The sequence below is a fragment of the Plectropomus leopardus genome, chromosome 17, assembly GCF_026936395.1.
Source record: "Plectropomus leopardus strain MGB_pleo_1.0 chromosome 17, ASM2693639v1, whole genome shotgun sequence".
Taxonomy (NCBI): domain Eukaryota; kingdom Metazoa; phylum Chordata; class Actinopteri; order Perciformes; family Serranidae; genus Plectropomus; species Plectropomus leopardus.
Genome location: NC_142192.1, coordinates 32,716,325 through 32,734,499, shown reverse-complemented (window position 1 = coordinate 32,734,499; position 18,175 = coordinate 32,716,325). Strand labels below are relative to the sequence as shown.

Here is an 18,175-nt window from a genome sequence, read left to right as displayed (position 1 = left end):
TTTATAACCAAAAATCACATTTGAAACAGAGGAGAAGAACTAAAGTCCCTTTAAAACTAACAGAAAGAAACAGAGGTGCCTCTGTCACTCGTTCCCCACAGTCAATGCCCAGGTGGCTTCTGATAACCCCTCCTCGCCTTAGTTGGACTCAACCACTGCACGGGGGTGAAGGATAAACCAAAAAGGGAATAAATCTTAAACCTCTCACCGGCAAACATCAACATATAACTGGGAAAATATTTACAAGTGAGCCAGAATCAATATATTTCTCCCTCTAGGATGAATTTATGCTCCGAAATCCTCAATGTGTCTGATCTGATGTCTGATCACCCAGCAGGAGGTTTGCTCAGGTTTCAAAGGGTTCATGTTTTCATTACATTTTCAGTGATGATGTTTTTTTTTTAATTTCATAGGGGTTTTTGTGTGCATGTTTTGATGTTATATTATATATATTTTTGTAAGTAATTAGTTTTTTTTTCAAAGCTAGAGGAAAATATTCAGTAATAAAGAGAAAAAAATCAAGTTGCAACTATTTACTTTTTTTTTTTTTTTACTTTTACTTTTTTACTTTCTTTTGTGCACATTTGCACAAAAGAAATTCCCCTGGAGAAATAAAAGTTTCCTTCTTCCATTCCTTCCTTCCTTCCTTCCTTCCTTCCTTCCTTCCTTCCTTCATTCATTCATTCATTCATTCATTCATTCATACATTCAGAGGTAGAGAACCATGGCCTCAGACTTGGAGGTGCTGACTCTTATCACAGTAAAATCAATTTGAAAAAAAAAAAAAAACACTCACCACTGGTTATGTTTGTGATCATTTTTATTTGAGTGTCATTCAAAGCAGCCACACATGCTACAGTTTCACCAGCACACAGTTCTTTCTGTATTTAAATGATGAATGGCAAACACAAGCGTGCCTCCCCCCGTCCGTCTCCACCCTCCACCTTTAAATAGCAATAAATTAAATCTCAAATATTGAGCCGTAACAAAAAAAATGCAAAATTAGCAGGATATGTCATGTTGGTGTTTAGCTGCAGACATAAGAAGAGGTAGATATACTGAAGGCCAACACTTTTCATTCTTTAAAGTTTAATACCAGTGTTTCTTTTGTTTGTTTTTTAACCCAGAAATAAAACTGAAGTGCCGAGTGCATGTTGTTGTAAGGACCCAGGTGCAACACACAGTGGTATCTTTGCAGCAAACCCTTAACCCTTAACCCACTGAAACCTGAGGCTGAATTTCTTTCAAAAACATGCAAAAAAAGGTAACAAGCAAGAAATGACCTAAACATTTACAAAAAAGTTAAACCTACATGGAAAAAAATCTTTTAGGTCATTTATTTGTCACATTTTACTAAATTCTTGAAATTTGCAGGACATTCTTGTATCCAAGTTTCTTATTGCCCTTTTCCTCATGTTTGAAGGAAATCAAACCAATTTGCTGACATTTCAAAGGTTTAAATGCTCCTGAAAGGCATCTGAATGCTGCACAAGAAAACTGATATCAATCCAGGTTTAAAAAGGTTAAAGAGTACAATGAGATTCCAAAATGTGCACATAAGATCTCCCAAGAGCAGAAACTACACATTTTTTTGGAGTGAACTGACTTTTCCTGTTATTAGATCTCCCTTATATTATATTATTTGTATCAGTCACCTGACTTGAAATGAAGCGTCCTCAAAAACAGTTTTTGCCTTGCATAGTTTATTATATAATTAATTGGTTTGCATGTCATTTCAAGCTAGGTGACACAGTTGAGTTTTGTTTTTTTTTGGTTTAAGAAGAAAAACACAAGAAAAAATGGAATGCAATAAAAAAAGGGGGGAAGTTAATCAGCTTGATGCAGAAATATGAACTCTTCCTCTCATAACCGGGTATTCTCCTTTAACTAATGCAAAAAGTATGAAAGCCTGTATGAACAGTGCATCTCTAAAAGGGCAGCAATTCTTAAACTACATGAAAAAATAAAAGTATTTTTTCCCTAAACAAACACTAGACTATTCCAAATCTTTGACACCTATAACTAAATAATTTCTACCTAAGACAGAGCAATTACATCCACCTCTTTCGTTGCAGCGCACAGCTCCTTCATGTTTGAATCGATTCTCTGCAGCTTGTGCTTTAGTCGCTCACCGGCGCTGTTCGCTCCCGTTTTGGTCACTACCTCCGGAAGCTGACGGACCTGCTCCGCCGTGGCAGAAGCAACCCAAGAGTCGATCCGTGCGTGAAGCTCTGAGAGGTTAAGTCCTGAGGTGGCTGCTTGTCTTTTGTTGTCCTCAGACGGTAGCTTGTGCACGATGCGACGCAGCCGCCTGATGTTTATTTTCTGGTGGACGAAGAAAGCGGGGAGGATTTCTTTGAGGTAGTCGCCTCCATCTGTGAGAAATAAAACTGATCATCAGAAACCAATACGGCCCAAAAAGAAGGAATTAACAAGTTTTTCAGATAAGTGGAGCAGAGCCACTTTAATGACCCTGTTTTTGTAGATTTAAAAAAGGCCACATGTGGAGGTCATTCGCAATAACGTGCCTAAAAGCTTTTAAATCCAACTGCAGCTGAGTTTCAAATTACATTTCAGAGGTTTTTTTAAATGAATTGACTCTATTTATTAGTCTCTATCTAGTAAAATCCAAACTTGAATCAATTTCAGCAAGGTCCAACTTGATCAAATACATCAAACAGTAAAAGTAAGCAGTGCTGATCAAATATAATTGAGATTATGTAACTGTGCTCTTTATATCTTGCTTCAGATGTTTTTAGAAACACATTTTTGTAATGCATTTATCTGCAATAGTTTGTAAACTGTGTACCATTTCCTGCACAAAAATCAAACCATAAAACTGAGCAGCCGTGATCCAATATAAACCAAGATTCTGTTACTGAGTTGCATATTTCTTGCCTCAAATGTTTTCAGAAATATATTTAACCTCACCGTTTCACTGGAGTATGACACTGTGAAGGAGCAGTTTCAAAAGTATTTGTGTTTTTCTGCTGCAGAGACGGTGTAGTTTTGTGTGAAGGTGTTACTTCTTTTACTGATGTAAAAATGAATGTGCTGCTCTGGAAAACAGGTGTGCGTGACTGAGAGTTTGTAAGTGAGATAAACCATAACGAAACCAAACACATCACACGCTTCTTCCCCTTTCCCTGTATGAACTTTAAAGACTGTCGATCTCACCTTTTGATTTGAGCTCTTCGCAGCTCGTGCACAGGCTGTCGTGCCACGTGGAGCCCCTCAGCACCAGCTCCTGCCCCGCAGCTTCGCAGCTTTTGTGCAGCGTGCAGTTGTGGACAGCAGAGACGGTGTTGGAGAAGGTGCCGTTGGGACAGCTTTGGCACACCGTGTCCTCATCAGGTGTACCTGCAGGAGACATTTGGTTTAGATGAGGCACGAGAATAATATATGTTCTGCAAAAAATATCTGTTCCGTATAAATCAAGCTTTGATTTTCAGTACAACTCTTTCTTTACTGTGGAAATACATGTGTGAGAGATGTACATGTTGACCAAAAGCAGCAGTTTGGTGAATTTTACTCTCCTGCAAAACACTGCTAGTGCATAAGTGGACTCATTTTGTTGCAGTGTAATAAAAAATATTAATACTGTAAATTCTAATTACAATAATTATTATTATTGTAATTAGAGCTGTTTGCCTCTGGGAGGCAGTAAACTTCAGCCTAAAATATGTCAAAATTCAAACCTCTGATACAGTCTTAACCCTTTGAAGCTTGAGTAAATTGCTTTGATTTCTTTAAAAACCATGGGGATAAGGAAATGATGACATCAAAATGAGAAAGTTTAGTAAAAATCTGCAAGAAAATAACCAAAAAAGTAATGCACAAAGTGAAGCAATAAAGTTGCCCAAAAAAGTGCTGAAAATTAAAGAATTATATATGTTATGTTTTTTCTCTGGACATTTCCCCCCTCATGTTTAGATTAGTTAGTTTTCTTGTCTTCTTTCTACTTTGAGTAATTTCTTGCAATTTGCTCAGGTTTCAGAGGGTTAATATAACTCACCACATACACTTAGATTAAAAGTGAGTTTTCAAAATCAGTATCTTCCTGCTGATGCCTAAAAGTTCAGAGTTTTAGCTCAGCAGCTTATACAAATCTTATGTTGGTTGTGCACAAAACAGCTTTTAGGGAATTTTCTGCTTATCAGCAGGTGGAAATGAGGCATTTTCACACTGTACAAAGTCAGTGGAGAGCAATGAGTTGGTTTCCCCTCCAGTGGGGTGGGGCTTAAATACACTGTTTCTATGGACTGTTTCACTGCTTTTCTGTTGCTAGGGTGCAGGTCTGGTCCCTGTTGGCTACTACATTAACAGACATGGCAGCATAAAGCACTTTTGGACCCATTTACAATGTTTTTGTTGTCAAGTTTGAAATAGTTTATATGATCTGAACTCATCCAGAGTCCTACAATGCATTTTGGGTGCTAGAGTCAAATTAAGTTTTGAGTTACTCCACAAACAGAAGGGAAATGTCAAAATGTTGTTCTGACAGGTCTAAACACCATCATGTGGTCCACCTTTAAAGAGGTTATTACAGCCTCAGATATCAACAATATCAATTATGCATATACTGTAGGTTTAGATTTTAGGGGTGATGCAAGGGGGAACTTCCCCTTAGTATTTAAAATGTATGCATTTGTCACCCCAATTATGATTTAGCAGAGGAGTTTTTTTTTTTTTTTTTAAATTAAACCTGTGAAGTGATGCAGAAAAGGCCCAAATTGGTGCACAAAAGTTAACCATGGTGTAGGAAATTATGTATTGATGCTTGGTTTTTTAAAAAAATTTTTTGGCGGAGAACCCCCCCCAAAAATATTTTTGATTGTTTTGTTTGTTTTGACAGTTTCTGGCTGTGATAAACAGTGTCATTTTGGCTCATTTTTTATTTTATTTTGATGGGCCTGCAGGTTTGGAAATTATGTTTTCTTTAAAAATCAAAATTCAAAATTTTAGCCAAACAAGACAAAAGGGCCAAACATACTTCAAGAAAACAAGTTGGACACACTTCCCTAAGCCAAAATAAAAAAAATAAAAGTCCCTCCCCAGCGCTTGAAGAGTAGTAATTAGAAGTAATTAAGAAGAGTAATAAAGAGCACCACCCCTCCTCTCTCATAAATAACGAACAAGCCACAACAATGATAAAAAGCCCTGGATACACAGCCCAAAGTGTCCTCATGTCCTACTACCACCCCTAGATTCTCCCTAAATGTTGACACAAATCCTACAGTGTTGAAGTTATGTTTCAAATAAGTTAAACGTTACTAATACTTTGAATTTTTGCCTATAAATAGCCTAAACAAGCATGAGAACTGACACTGTGGGTCCCAGTCTCCCCTACAGGAGCCTTACCTTTGGTCAGCACCCCCTGTCCGTAGGGACACTCGCTGTGGCGCGTGCACATCTCGTACTTCTTCTTGTAGTAGTATCCCGGTTTGCACTCACACTGGCAGTCGCTTTTGGCGGAGCAGGGCGTCTTCACCACCTGGTACTGATCGCAAATTCCGCATCGTAGACATTTACCGATGTAATTCCACAGCTCCGTGAACGACCCTGTAGGGCAGGCCGCGCACACGCTCTTTTTGTCGGCAGTGCAGCGCGAGCGCAGATACGTGCCAGGGGGGCACCGATCACACACCACCGAGACGCCGGTGACCGGGTCCGTGTCGGTGAAAGTCAGAAGAGTCGCCGCGACGCCCTCAAGAGCAGAGGGCAGCGACAGGAACGTCACCAGGAGGAGACACAGCATTTGGTCGTGATGAGGAAACTGGAAGGAGGGAAAAAGGAATATATATAACAAATAGGATAAACAAGGAAATACCCGCAGAAGAGAGCTGGTGCCACATCATGAACAGGTATCCAACTCACGCATCTACTTTACCACATGAATAAAAAGGTTTTGTCTGTAATGAACACTAAGAAATGTGGCCATCAGGTCTAAAAGTTTCTTAAAATAACAACAAAACAGCAGTAAAACGGCGCGTGGAGTGAAATCCTCCGCTCGTGCGTAAAAATAACTCCGGCGCCGTACACACTGCGCAGAGAAGTCTCGGCGTGTCTGCGGTCTCCACCTACCATGTTGTGTTTGTTGTGCTGCTGTCTGCAGGCTGCAGCCGGCTGCCAGGAAGAGGATGGAGCTCTCTCTACCTCCTCCGCTCTATTTATTAGTCTGCAAAGTCTGACGCGTAAAATCACACTAATCAATCGCCCGAGAGCTTTGCATATTTTTGGGAGTGCCCTGGATACATCATGACAAAGGTATTTTTTGGAAGAGTCACACCGCATTTTTTTTTTTTTTTGGTAGACTTTAGAGTTAATCTATTTCCTATATGTGCTTTTTAGGAGTAGGCTGTGGGTGGTTACGTAATTTTACGCATTGGAGGATCCCCTTTCTGATGCCCTGTGCGAGCTACGGTTAAAACCAGTTTGTGAAGCTTCTTTCTCCCAAATAAGATTAAAAAATGTCAATTTATAAGTTAAGACTAAAACCAGAGCATTTTTTTTTTCAAAAACACAGAAAGAAGTTAAAAGGTACAAGAAAAGCGCCGGAAATTCAGAAAACAAACAAACAAAACAAAAAACTTCACAAAAAGTCATATCTCTCTCTCTGTCTTAAATTACTTAAATTGCCTTAAATTAGCACAAAAAAGACAAAAGAAAAACGAAACAGTAAATTACCTGAAAAGTGCCAAAATAAAATAATAAATATTAATATTAAATTTATATTTCCATAACCCGATTATAAACGTATAGTTATAATAAAAATGAACATTGTTTTTAATTTGTTATTATTATTATTTACAATAATAATAATAATAATAATAATAACGTCTAAAAATTTTCCCTCTCTCTCTTTTAACTAATTTTCAGGTCATTTTCTTTGCATTTAAATTTTTATTCAGAATAATATAGATTAACATGACAATCATCGTGCAGATCCACACTTTAGTTAAACATTCAATAATAACAGTAGCAGCAACAACAGCAACAACAACAACAACAACAACATCAACAATAATGATAATAGTAATAGCCTAAAGATAGTTTTTCCCCTAGCTTTGGAAATTATTAACTTCTAATAATTTCTCTGTCTCTCTCCCTCTAGTTTTCTTTCGCTGTCTTTTAAAAATAATTTTCAGGTCATTTTCTTTGTATTTATATATTTTTGACAATAATATGAAGTCACATTATTCTAAATGTGCAAACGTATATTTCAAGTTTTTTTTATACAAAAAAGGAAAAAAAAGACAGAGCAATGTTAATGAGAAACTCTGAAGATGTTATTCAGGTCATTTTCTTGTCACTTTTTCCTAATTTCATGCAATTTCGCTCACCAAGTTGCTCAGTTCATGTTTAGCCAAAAGAAATCAAACCAATTTCAGGTTTCAAAGGGTTAAATGTATGTGAACGGTGTCTGAACAGAGCACAAGAAAAGTGATGTCGAATCCAGGTTTCAAAGAGTTAATACGTGAAACAGGAGTTTCAATTTGAGTGATTTTGAGTTTTTTTTAAAAAATAACGATTCAAATTAGGAATGTAAAAAAAAGAAACCCCGTCTCCTCTGACGTGTGTTCAGTATTTTGTGTTCAGTTATTATAACCCAGTCTGCTCTGTGTAAAGACAGGCATACTAACTGTTTGTGTCCAGCTGCCTGCTTTGTTTATGTAAATGTGTTCAGCTCTGAGTGAGTGTATTCAGAGTTTGACGCTGGTGTGTGGGTCAGCTTGTTGGCACTGGAGGGGAGCTGTTTCAAACACACTCAGTCCTCTGATTCATTCATCTCTCAGATGTTCAGAGTTGTCGAAATCTGCATTTTTAGTCCCATATTCAAAAGAAATTAAATGAAAAGAGACTTTGCCAAATTATTCTTCGTTTTTTTAAGTTGAGTTTTGTCTGCTGCTCAATTTGGTTTTAATTTTGCAAAAAAAAGTCGTAAAATTGTAGGTTTGGATGGTGCCACATATTGTTGGAAATCTAAAGGGCCTGTGGTCTTTGGCGACTCCTTGTGGACACATTAAAAACACTTGGGGACTTGCCTTGACTTGACTTCACATGTTCCCCCAATCTACTTTTGAGTCACACCATAAAAACGTGAGTTCACAGTCATATGATTGACAATATAATGTGCATTTTATCGGAATCAGAAACACTTTATTGATCCCTGTTGGGAAATTCTGACTCGCACAGTCACTGTGATGCCAAGTATAGAGAGTAATAGGAATAGAAATACATATAAAAATAAGAATTAATTGAAAAAATAAAATAAAATAAAATAAATGAGATAAAATAAAATAAAATAAAATAAAATAAAATAAGAAAAAATAAAATAAAAAGGGTGTTATTAAAAATAGAAAATAAAGATGTGTGCATCATGCTTAATTTCACACCAGTGTGGAAAAATTAAACCCTTTAAAATCTGAATTGACATCAGCTTTCTTGTGTCGTGTTCAGGTGCCTTTCATGTGCTATTAAACCCTTTAAAAAATTAGCAAATTGTTTTGATTTATTTTGAAAGCACTGGAAAAGTTTCAAGAAATTAATTTAAAATAAAAAATTTAAAAATGGGGGGGGGGGGGTTATTACCATAATACATGTACACAATCTTTCGCCTGAACCACACACAAAAAAAGATATTGATCCAAGTTTCAAAGGCACGAATTGGTGAATAAAAATTTACCAGAAAGCTTTTAGAAATGTATATTTGTACAATAACAAAAAATACAATGTAGTGTAAATGTAGTAGAAACAAATGTGCACTGTCCCCAAAAAATAATGCAATTTTTTAAAAAATCCCCAAATTTCATCACCTAAAAGCTCAACTGTTGAAGACTGTTTACAAAAAAAATACAGCTGCAAAAATAACTTAAGTCTATTCAAGAATATTTTAATAGATTTGTGTGAAAAGATTTAAGGTTCTTTAAAGTGCTTCAAGCCAGATATTTATTATTTTTATCTTTTCAAATGATCAAAATGTAGGTGATCAATACCTAAAAGTAAGTGAAGGCTTATGTGCCTCATAAATAAAGACTAGTAGCTTAGAAAGCTACCTTAACATGTTTTTTTTAATTAAAAAAGTTAAAAAACAAAACAAAACAAAAAGAGTTAAAACATTTTTTATATAAATATAAAGTTAAATAGTTTGCAATTATTACAATATTATTATTATTTTTCTAGTATTTTTTTTTTTTTTTTTTTTTTTTTTAGTTTGATTTATTTTGAAAACATGGCATAAAAAGGTCAAGGAGCAACTTGGCAAGACATGTTCCACAAATTGCAATGAATTAGGAAAACAAAAGTCCTGTAAATTAGTTTAAAGAGATAGAGTGAGAGAAAAAATATTAAGAAAATAATTTACAAAATAGGGAAAAAACTGTGCAAAAAACTAAATTTATAGATATTATCATTCTTCCTCTTTGTTGTTATTATTATTATTATTATTATTATTATTATCCAATTACACATTTAAAAAAAGAAATGATATATTAATTTTATTTTTATTTTTTGCATTTTTTTTTTTTTTAATTTCCGATTCTCATTGTATTTGTTACTCACACCTTGAAACTTTGTCGTATGTTTTTTAGATTATCACCACGTGTTTTTTACTATGGAGAATTTTAAAGAATTCCCACAATAAGCTGTCATGTTTTCCAGCTTCAAAGCCAAAAGCAAAGACTCATAGCTGAGTTGCATGAAGTGCTGTCATCCAACATATAATTCATGTTGATCTTAATCTCCACTGTTATTTCCACTGAGCCTTTGCAGACCACATTTGTCAATGGTGGCTGTTATTTTTGAATCATAGGGATTCCTAGTAATACCCTAAATAACAGCATGGTCACATCTGTAGGGAATTAGCGTGGAAATTGCTGTAAACATTTCACCTCTGTTGATGCAGAGGGCGTCCTAAAATTATCAGGCTTTACAGAGCAGGAATGGACATGAGCAGATTTATGACGCTCACAGACAAAAGTGTCTTCTAAATTTAGAGACCACGTTGAGCTAATCAGAGACCTTCTGAGTGCCTGGTTAGTCTGTAAGACACTGAATCAGATACTGACAAAGTGAGATGATGCCGATGAGTTCGCAGGAAGGAGAGATTATGTGGTGTGAATAATGACACTGCGTTTTCATCATTGATGTGGATAACAGAAAAAAAGTCATAAAAGCGTGTAGCTGTAAAAAATTCAGCTCTTAATTTAAAAACCCAGAGTGACATCACTTTTTTACATTCAGACACCTTTAAGAATTTAAACCTTTGAAATCTGAGCAAATGTATCTATTTATAATAGATCCAGGGAGCAAACTGGTCTGATTTCTTATGAAAACATGGAAAAAAGGCAATGAGCTCCTTGGTAAGAAATATAAGAAAAAGGTCCAATATTTATATTTATAAATATATATATTTTTTTTTTTAACTTTTTTTGTACCTTTTTGTTAATTTTTGGGTCATTTTGTCTTCCATTGCTTACTGCCTTCTGTTTTTGAAAGGAATCTAGCCAATTTTCTCATTGCGGTTTCAAAGGGTTAAACCTTTAAAATCCGAGCATTAGTTTACCTTTTTTTGAAAACATGGGGAAAAAGGCAATAGGCAATTTGAAAAGAACTCTTCAGCAAATCGCAAGAAATATATAATATTTAGAAAATATAGAGAAATATGTCCAAAAACAATATTTATAATTGTAATAATTTGATGTTAAATATGACTTTATTGACTTATTTTAAGCACTTTTCTCAGGTCATTTCCTTTTGAAACTTTTTTTCTTCTCATGTGTAGGGGAATGTTTTGTTATTTTTTTCCTCTAATTTTTGGGTCATTTTTCTGAAGATGCTTGTTGCCCTTTCTCATGTTATAGAGAGAAATCATGCTGGTTTGCTCAGGTTTTAAAGTTAACATGTCCATTACTAATATCAGTGTTTTGGCTGAAGGGGGACATAAATTAGGATCATTCCAGCTCTTTCAGGACTTTCTTTGGTCTCTTTGTTGTCTCTCTGGTTGATGTCCTGCTGGACTGCTCTGTGAGCTCTGGTGGGCGGCTCACTTCTGGCAGGTTTTTTATTTTGCAGGATTTTCCTTATTTTGTTGTTCTGTTTAATGGTGCTGAGTTCAGAGTTTCTTTTTTAGATGTTTTTATAACTCAAACCCAGACCTGACCTTTATCCATGGGCTGTTTGGAGAGCTGCTTGGTCTTCATGGTGCTTCTTGCTCAAAGGTGCTGCAGACTCGGAGCAGGTGTATAAATACGCTGAGATCATGTGACAGTCAGACTGCACACAGGTGGAATGGTTTCACTAATTATGAGACTGTGAGAATAGTCTTAACCCTTTGAAACCTGAAAAAAAATCAGTTTGATGTATTTCAAATACATAGGTAACAGGCAATGAGCAACTTGAGAGGAAATGACTCAAAATTAGCCAAACAGTTGTGAAGAAAATTACCTGAAAAGTAAAAGGAACAAGACAAAGAAAAAAAAATGGACACACACACAAATAAAAAAAAAAACAAAAACAAGGAAACAACCCAAAAAAGTAATTTAAAATAATAAGTCTGCAAAGTAATTTAAAATATATAGTTATGCGAGTCCGAGAAATGTCCTAAAATCCCAGAAACATCCTGAAATCAACAAAATGTCCTTAAATCCTAAAAATATCCTAAAATCCTAGAAACATCCTAAAATCCTAGAAATGTCCTAAAATCCACAAAATGTCCTAAAATTGCTTTATTATTACTATTATTGTTATTTTATTTTATTATTACATTTTATTCTATGTTAAGTGCCTTCCTTTATATAGATATATATACATATATATGTATATATGCATGTTTTGCCCTTTTAACAAATATTTAATTCAGTTGCTGCTCTCTTATTTGCTGCTGCAACAAAACAATCCAAGAAACGTCCCAGAATCCTACAGAAAAATCATAAAAACGTGGCCCCAAAGTATTTATCTGTAGCAGCAGGTCTTAATTAGGGGCTTCATAGCAAAGATTGTTAATACATATGCATGCACCACCAAGTTTTTTGTTTTTTAGTTTTATTTCACTTCACCAATTTTGTCTATTTTTTGTGTAGTCAAAGTCAAAGTCAAAGTCAAAGTCAAAGTCAGATTTATTTGTCAATTTCTTCACATGTACTTGACATACCAAGGAATCGAAATTACTTTTCTCACTATCCCATGCGTAGACAGATATCAGACAGGACAGGGCAAACAGTAAAGTGCACAGGCACAACAGAGTTAAAAATAGAATTAAAGAATTAAAAATATAGTCTATATAACTAAAAAAGAAAAAAAAAAGCAAGAGCAAAAATAGTAATGAGTGCAGTAGAGAGAAAACAGATAAACAGAATGTAAACAGCAGAATAAATAGTGCAAAAACAGAATAATCAGTAAATAAACAGTGTAAACAGTGTAGTGCAAAAAAAAAATAACCAGTATATAAACTGTGTAAACAAAAACATTGTAGCAGCTGTGGGGGTTATTATTGCACAAATGAGAGGTAGAATTAATAACTTAACTCTCCTCAGGAGGGGAGAGAGGGGAGAGAGTTCAGCAGTCTCACAGCCTGGTGGATGAAACTGTTGGTGAGTCTGGTAGTGCGGGAGCGGAGGCTCCTGTACCTCCTTCCAGAGTGTAGAGTGTAGACCCATTACCAAAAAATTCAAATAAAAATCCATTGCATTGTTATTTTTGCAAGACACTACTGGTTTTGAAAAAAGAAGAAGAATTTAGTTTTAGAGTTTAGTTTTTTACGTGCCAACATATCAAACTCAGATGGTGAACAATAAACTTTGTGCAGACTTCACTCGGCTTATCGAGGAAACAACTGCCTCCCTCACAGGCTCTTTCGATGTCTGCCATATTGTTTAAAAGTGTCCTGAAGCATTTTTTGAAGGAGAATCACCTCTACAGTTTTCTAAAGGGGCTCATTATGTTTAATAACCATCTGTAACCTCATGGAGGACATGTTGTCATGGTAACAGTTAGCAGGGGCTCTAAAATAAACATCAGTTTGTTAACCAGCATGGAGTCTGTGGGAATGAAAGCCTTGTATAATGTGTCACTGCATATTTTCTAAAGACTGCTTATGTCAGCGCTTTGCTGCAGTTTGCAGTCTGTTGCCATGGTAACGGCATTGTCAAATGATTTTGGCTTTGTAGGATAAACAAAGAGATGTTTTTGGCATGTGTTTGTTACACTATGTTCTGAGGAACCCGACCCGTATTCGCTTTCGCCCTTTCACTGTGACCCCGTTTGACTTCCACTTTTTTTTTTTGTCAAAGCCACAGCTTTAAATATTCCTAATCACTGGGCGTGTTACAAAAGTGGGAGTTTTACTGTCTGGAGGGAACATTTAGTGCTTTAAGGGTAGAAAAACGATGCCAGATAACATCTGTGGACTGTTGTTAGAGTCTGTTTGTCCTCCCAGACAGTTAAACAACAGGGTAAGGAGCATTCACGACGAGCAGATATGAGGTCAGAGTAAACATCCAGGCAAACGCCTGCTGTCGTCACTGAAAGCTTTTGTGTGCAGTGGAAAGGAAATGGAGATATTTATAGACGACGTGAATTTATGTCGCTGACTTAATCTCCAAATAAATGCCGGACAAGTGGAGCCCTGAATGTTTATGAATAAAATAAATTCTTTTCCAAGGAATGACCATTTGTCTGTGAAGGCGGAGCTCACATCAGATGTTTGTGATGGTGTGAGACTTTAATGTTATGGAAGCAGCTTGTGTGCATATTTCAGACACAGTGCAATTAGAGGAGCCTAAATTGTAGCTGCCCACTCAATGTAATGAGGTGTTTGATGAGGAAGAAACAACCCTTTCCTGGCAACAAGTGGTGACTCAATGAACAGATCACTGAAGAAATCCTAAAGGCTGAGGTTATCAGCTGTAGGCTGAAAAATTCAGTATGAGGTAATGCTGGACATCATTTTAAATCAGATACAGTGGTGAAAAAACCTAAAATATTTAAAATAATTTTTTTTCAGCATTTTTTAGGTGACTTTCTTGTTTGCTTTCGGCCTTTTACTCCACTCATTTTTAGGTAACTTTTTTTTGTGTGCAAATGTTTCTGCCATGTCTTGATAAGTTTCTCGTTGCCTTGTCTCCATGTTTGTGAAAGAAATCAAACCAATTTGCTCAGATTTTAAAGGGTTAATAAATAAATGTACTTATCCAAACAAGATGAAATAAATACTTTAAAGCTTCAAGCAGTGATGAACAGGCCCTCACAATTTTGACCAAAAAAGCATCAGCAAAGTCTGTAAAACGTAATTTCCTGGTGGTGGCGCTCTAAGGATAAGAACATTTTTGGCATGTGGATGTCCTCAGTCCATCACTCCCATCAATCATGTGAAGTCTGGGGCAGAGTTGACAATGCACAGGTGAGTTACAAACAATTCGTGAAAATAAAGTAAAGTAATTCTGACATAAAATAAAATAACTAAATGCTTGTGGTCACTGCTTAGGCCCTAATAAATGGGTTAGAAATGACTACAAACATTGTATTTTTTCCTCCTATTTTGGAAAGCCCATAAAAGCATTTTAAAAAACTCTCATTTGTTACCTTGATTTATCATTCATTTATTATTTTAATTAATTCATCTATGTATTTATATACATTCCTACATTTTTTTTCTCCAATTCATCAACTCATTTCCTTATTAAATAAAAAAATCAAATAAATACAGAGATGAGTCTTAAAATAAATAAGGGAAAAAATATACAAAATTAAATCAAAAATAAATAAATACATAAAGATGTATATTTATCTCATTTCATGCTCTTCTACACTCAGTTATGCATAAGTAAAAGTAATCCTTTAAATGCATAAAAATAATAATGAAGAGTTATGCATTAAGCACATTTTGCTGATTAAACTTGCCTGTTTTTTCTTTAACTGATGAGTTTGTATTAGCTAGCTTTCACATTGGGTTTTTACTTTTACTGGAACAGGATGAGCAGATAACATCCCCGTCTGCTCACACTTTCTCAGTCTGTTTTCTTAAGGGGGGAAAACCAACAAATTCAGGAAAACCAGGAATCAATAAATCCACAGATAAGAAGAACTTGACTTTACACACAGACACACACACACACACACCAAAGTCACCTCAGGAGACTAATCTCAAGTGATGGCTGTGATGTGAGCGACATGAGGCACACTTGTCTGGCAGTGTGATAAATTTTGGTCATACCTGATGTCCGAGAAACATGACTGCTGCAGACAGTGAGTCATACAAGATGAGATTAAAATCATGAGGTCAACAGACTTTCCTGTTTTAGAAAAAACTGTCACCCCTGCAGATAAACACACTAAATATCCACAACATACATAAAAATACTGCATTTATCTCACAAGTGAACCCAAAATAAGTCAAAAACTTTGAAAGTAAAAACAATAAAACTAGAATTTATGCTTCGACGTTGTATGTCTCAAAAAGTCACTCACGTTGTTCTTCTAGTTAACAATCATGTCTGTGAAAATATGGACGCTTCACACACATCTTCCCCTGGCAGATCTCCAAAATCAGCACAGATTCAAGATTAGTGTCACCAATTCAGTGACTGACCAAATGTCTGACCACCAAATTCAAATCATTGTAGAGTCCATCTGGACGTTTGTGCAAAATTAGAAAAAAACTCCCTCAAGGTGTCCGTGAGATATCACGAGAAAGAGACTGATGCAAGATCAGAATGACCTCTGACCACCAAAATCTAACCCGTTTGTCCTTGACTCGAAGTGAATGTTTGTGCCAAATTTAAAGAAATTCCCTCAAGTTCGTCAACATGACCTTGACCTTTGACCACCAAAATGTAATCAGTTCATCGTTGAGTCCCTGAGACGTTTGTGCCAAATTTGGTGAAATTCCCTCAAGGTGTTCTTGAGATATTGTGTTAAAAAAGACGTACAGACATCCTGAAAATATCATGCCTTTGGCCGTGGGTAATGTTGGTGCGGAGACGTAACAAATGTCATCTTAGGCCACGTTTAGATGTGAACGGCCCCTAAAAAACGGAAAAGTCTCCCTTTGCATATAAAAAAACTGCATTCATATGATAACACTGTGAGAACGATCCACGTGTACACGGATCCACGTCAGTTTGAAAAAACTCCCTTTTATCACAAAAAAGTTTTCATTTGCATGAGGTGGTATTTCAGGCGATTTGAAAAAGCAATATGTCCCAAAACTGCAATGGAAACACTTTGGGCTTTTGTAGCTCATATGATGCGTAACACAGGGTGGTAATACAACTTCATGGATGCCAACCGTCAATAAACCCAAAGAAGAAGAAAAAGTACAACAAAGTCACATGACATTCTACAAAATATGACTCGGTATGTGTGGACGGAGGAAGAGACCGAGATCTTCATCACTCTGATACCAGACAAAGAAATTAGATTGACCTTATAGAGTGGCTGCAATAGAGATAAACCTGCCAATGTTTTGGACATCCATCGCCATGGTTACTAGAATGTTATCGCGAGACGAGAAGTCATATAACATCGCTAAGTGGCACCGCAGTCATCTCACAATTGGATTTTATCAAAATTTTGAAAAATATTGCTTAAGTTTTGTGCAAATCTGTTATGGAAATGCAGCTACTGAAACAGTTAAAGCAGGACGGAGCCATCGTTAGTGTTATTTGTTACACCTGCGCTGTTTCTGCGATGACGAGTCAAACTGGCGTGTAAAAGGCCCGTGGTCTCCTGATGGCCCTGGTGGTTTCCTGTCACTATGTAAACTCCTGATCATTATCTCCTGTCTTTATTCAGAGCTTGGAGAGAGAAAACACAGTTGCATCCTGTGTGAAAGCCTTTCATCGAACGTCACACAGCCTTTTACTGAATGGGCCTGTGCTGTGGAAATCCCATTACGGTGCTATATTTACATCACCTGCAGCCTTTGTGCAATATTGATATTTGTGTCTTTTTAAAAATGTTCATTTATTCTATTTTATTTTTCCTCAATGTTGTAATTCCATGTAACGTTGTTGTAAATATTTACCTTTCTGTCTTCTTTTTACCATAACTGTTACATACACACATTACTTGATATTTCTCCTTTAAAAGTCGAAGTACGGACACGAGTTGGATACAAAAGCTATAGTCTCTATATGTGAAACGTCACTTACTGCAGCTGGAAGAGGCATACAGCCATTGCATCATGTGACCTAGAATAGCCAAAAAAAAATGTCTCTGTAATCAACTGTTTTCATAAATATGGTAATTAAGTATATAACATTTTGATATTCCTTTAAAATGTGAAACGAATTGTTGGACCAATTCATTCTTACCAGTAATGAAGTACATGACACTTAAATTATGTGAAAAACTCGATTTTGTATAAAAGTATAGCATGACAATGAAATACTTAATTACCATGACTATGACCACATTTTTAAAAAGATAACCCATTCTTTGTTACATATTTTGTTACCCATAATTTGTTCCAACTAATTTATTCACATTTTCTAAAATAAATTCTAAATATGTTAACAACCGTATTTATGAACACACATTTAAGTTAAGCTTAAGTTTGTGCAATCTGAAGGTCTATTTCAGTGGAAAATCCTCTTTCTTCCCTGAATACCTCATGCTGGCTGTTTTCCCAGAGAGGTTTTATCTTCCTCAGGCTGTCACTGGAATCCACTTGTGTTTAAAATTAACAGCGTTGCTATGGAGCGCCTCTGGTACCAGCAGACCACCTACACTGTCCTGTTTATGTATATATAAGGAAATAAATCAGCCATGGGCAAGACCCTGACACAGAGCTGTAAATATCCAAAAACACCTAGACCTCAGTACTGTGATAACAGCCCAGTCACCATGCAGAGGAAAACGTTGGCAGGTTAGGCTCAGGCAAACCTCGAATGTGTTACACTTTTATGTTTCGTATTGTCAGTGTGTCTAAGTTGATGTAGTGTATGATCTGGCTTTGTCATCAGGGAGGGGATGGTGGCTGGCTGAACTCGGCTCAGCTGCAGTTTTGCCAAGTTCTCAGTCATCTGTGCCGTGTACACAGCTCTAGCCTACTGGCAATATGAAAGGACTATTTTTAGTGTTTTCCTGTGTTAATAAACACCTGATTTTGGTGGAAATGGGATATATGACGGTATGCTGACACACCAGTGAGAGAATGGGCAATGTGGAACCAGCC

General features: G+C 36.1%; 1 protein-coding gene and 1 long non-coding RNA gene across 3 annotated transcripts in view; one reads left to right on the top strand and one right to left on the bottom strand.

Annotated features, from left to right (window-relative positions):
• Positions 1-802: 802 nt before the first annotated feature.
• LOC121958218 (tumor necrosis factor receptor superfamily member 6B-like) lies at positions 803-11,641 on the bottom strand. 2 transcript variants are annotated; one of them, XM_042507089.2, is made up of 4 exons: positions 11,162-11,641; positions 5,362-5,776; positions 3,178-3,360; positions 803-2,375 (listed from the first exon to the last, which is right to left on the bottom strand). In XM_042507089.2, exons 2-4 carry the CDS (start codon positions 5,756-5,758, stop codon positions 2,038-2,040), a joined length of 918 nt encoding a protein of 305 aa, XP_042363023.2. In that variant the 5' UTR covers positions 5,759-5,776; positions 11,162-11,641; the 3' UTR covers positions 803-2,037. The 2 variants fall into 2 exon arrangements, with proteins under 2 accessions (XP_042363023.2, XP_042363021.2); XM_042507087.2 differs by lacking the exon at positions 11,162-11,641 and adding an exon at positions 6,085-6,237.
• The window catches only part of LOC148186731 (uncharacterized), a 42,831-nt gene continuing 30,362 nt past the window's right edge, over positions 5,707-18,175 (top strand). The window contains exon 1 of the long non-coding RNA XR_015779573.1: positions 5,707-5,864. This is a non-coding gene — a long non-coding RNA (uncharacterized LOC148186731). The remainder of the gene's footprint in view (positions 5,865-18,175) is intronic.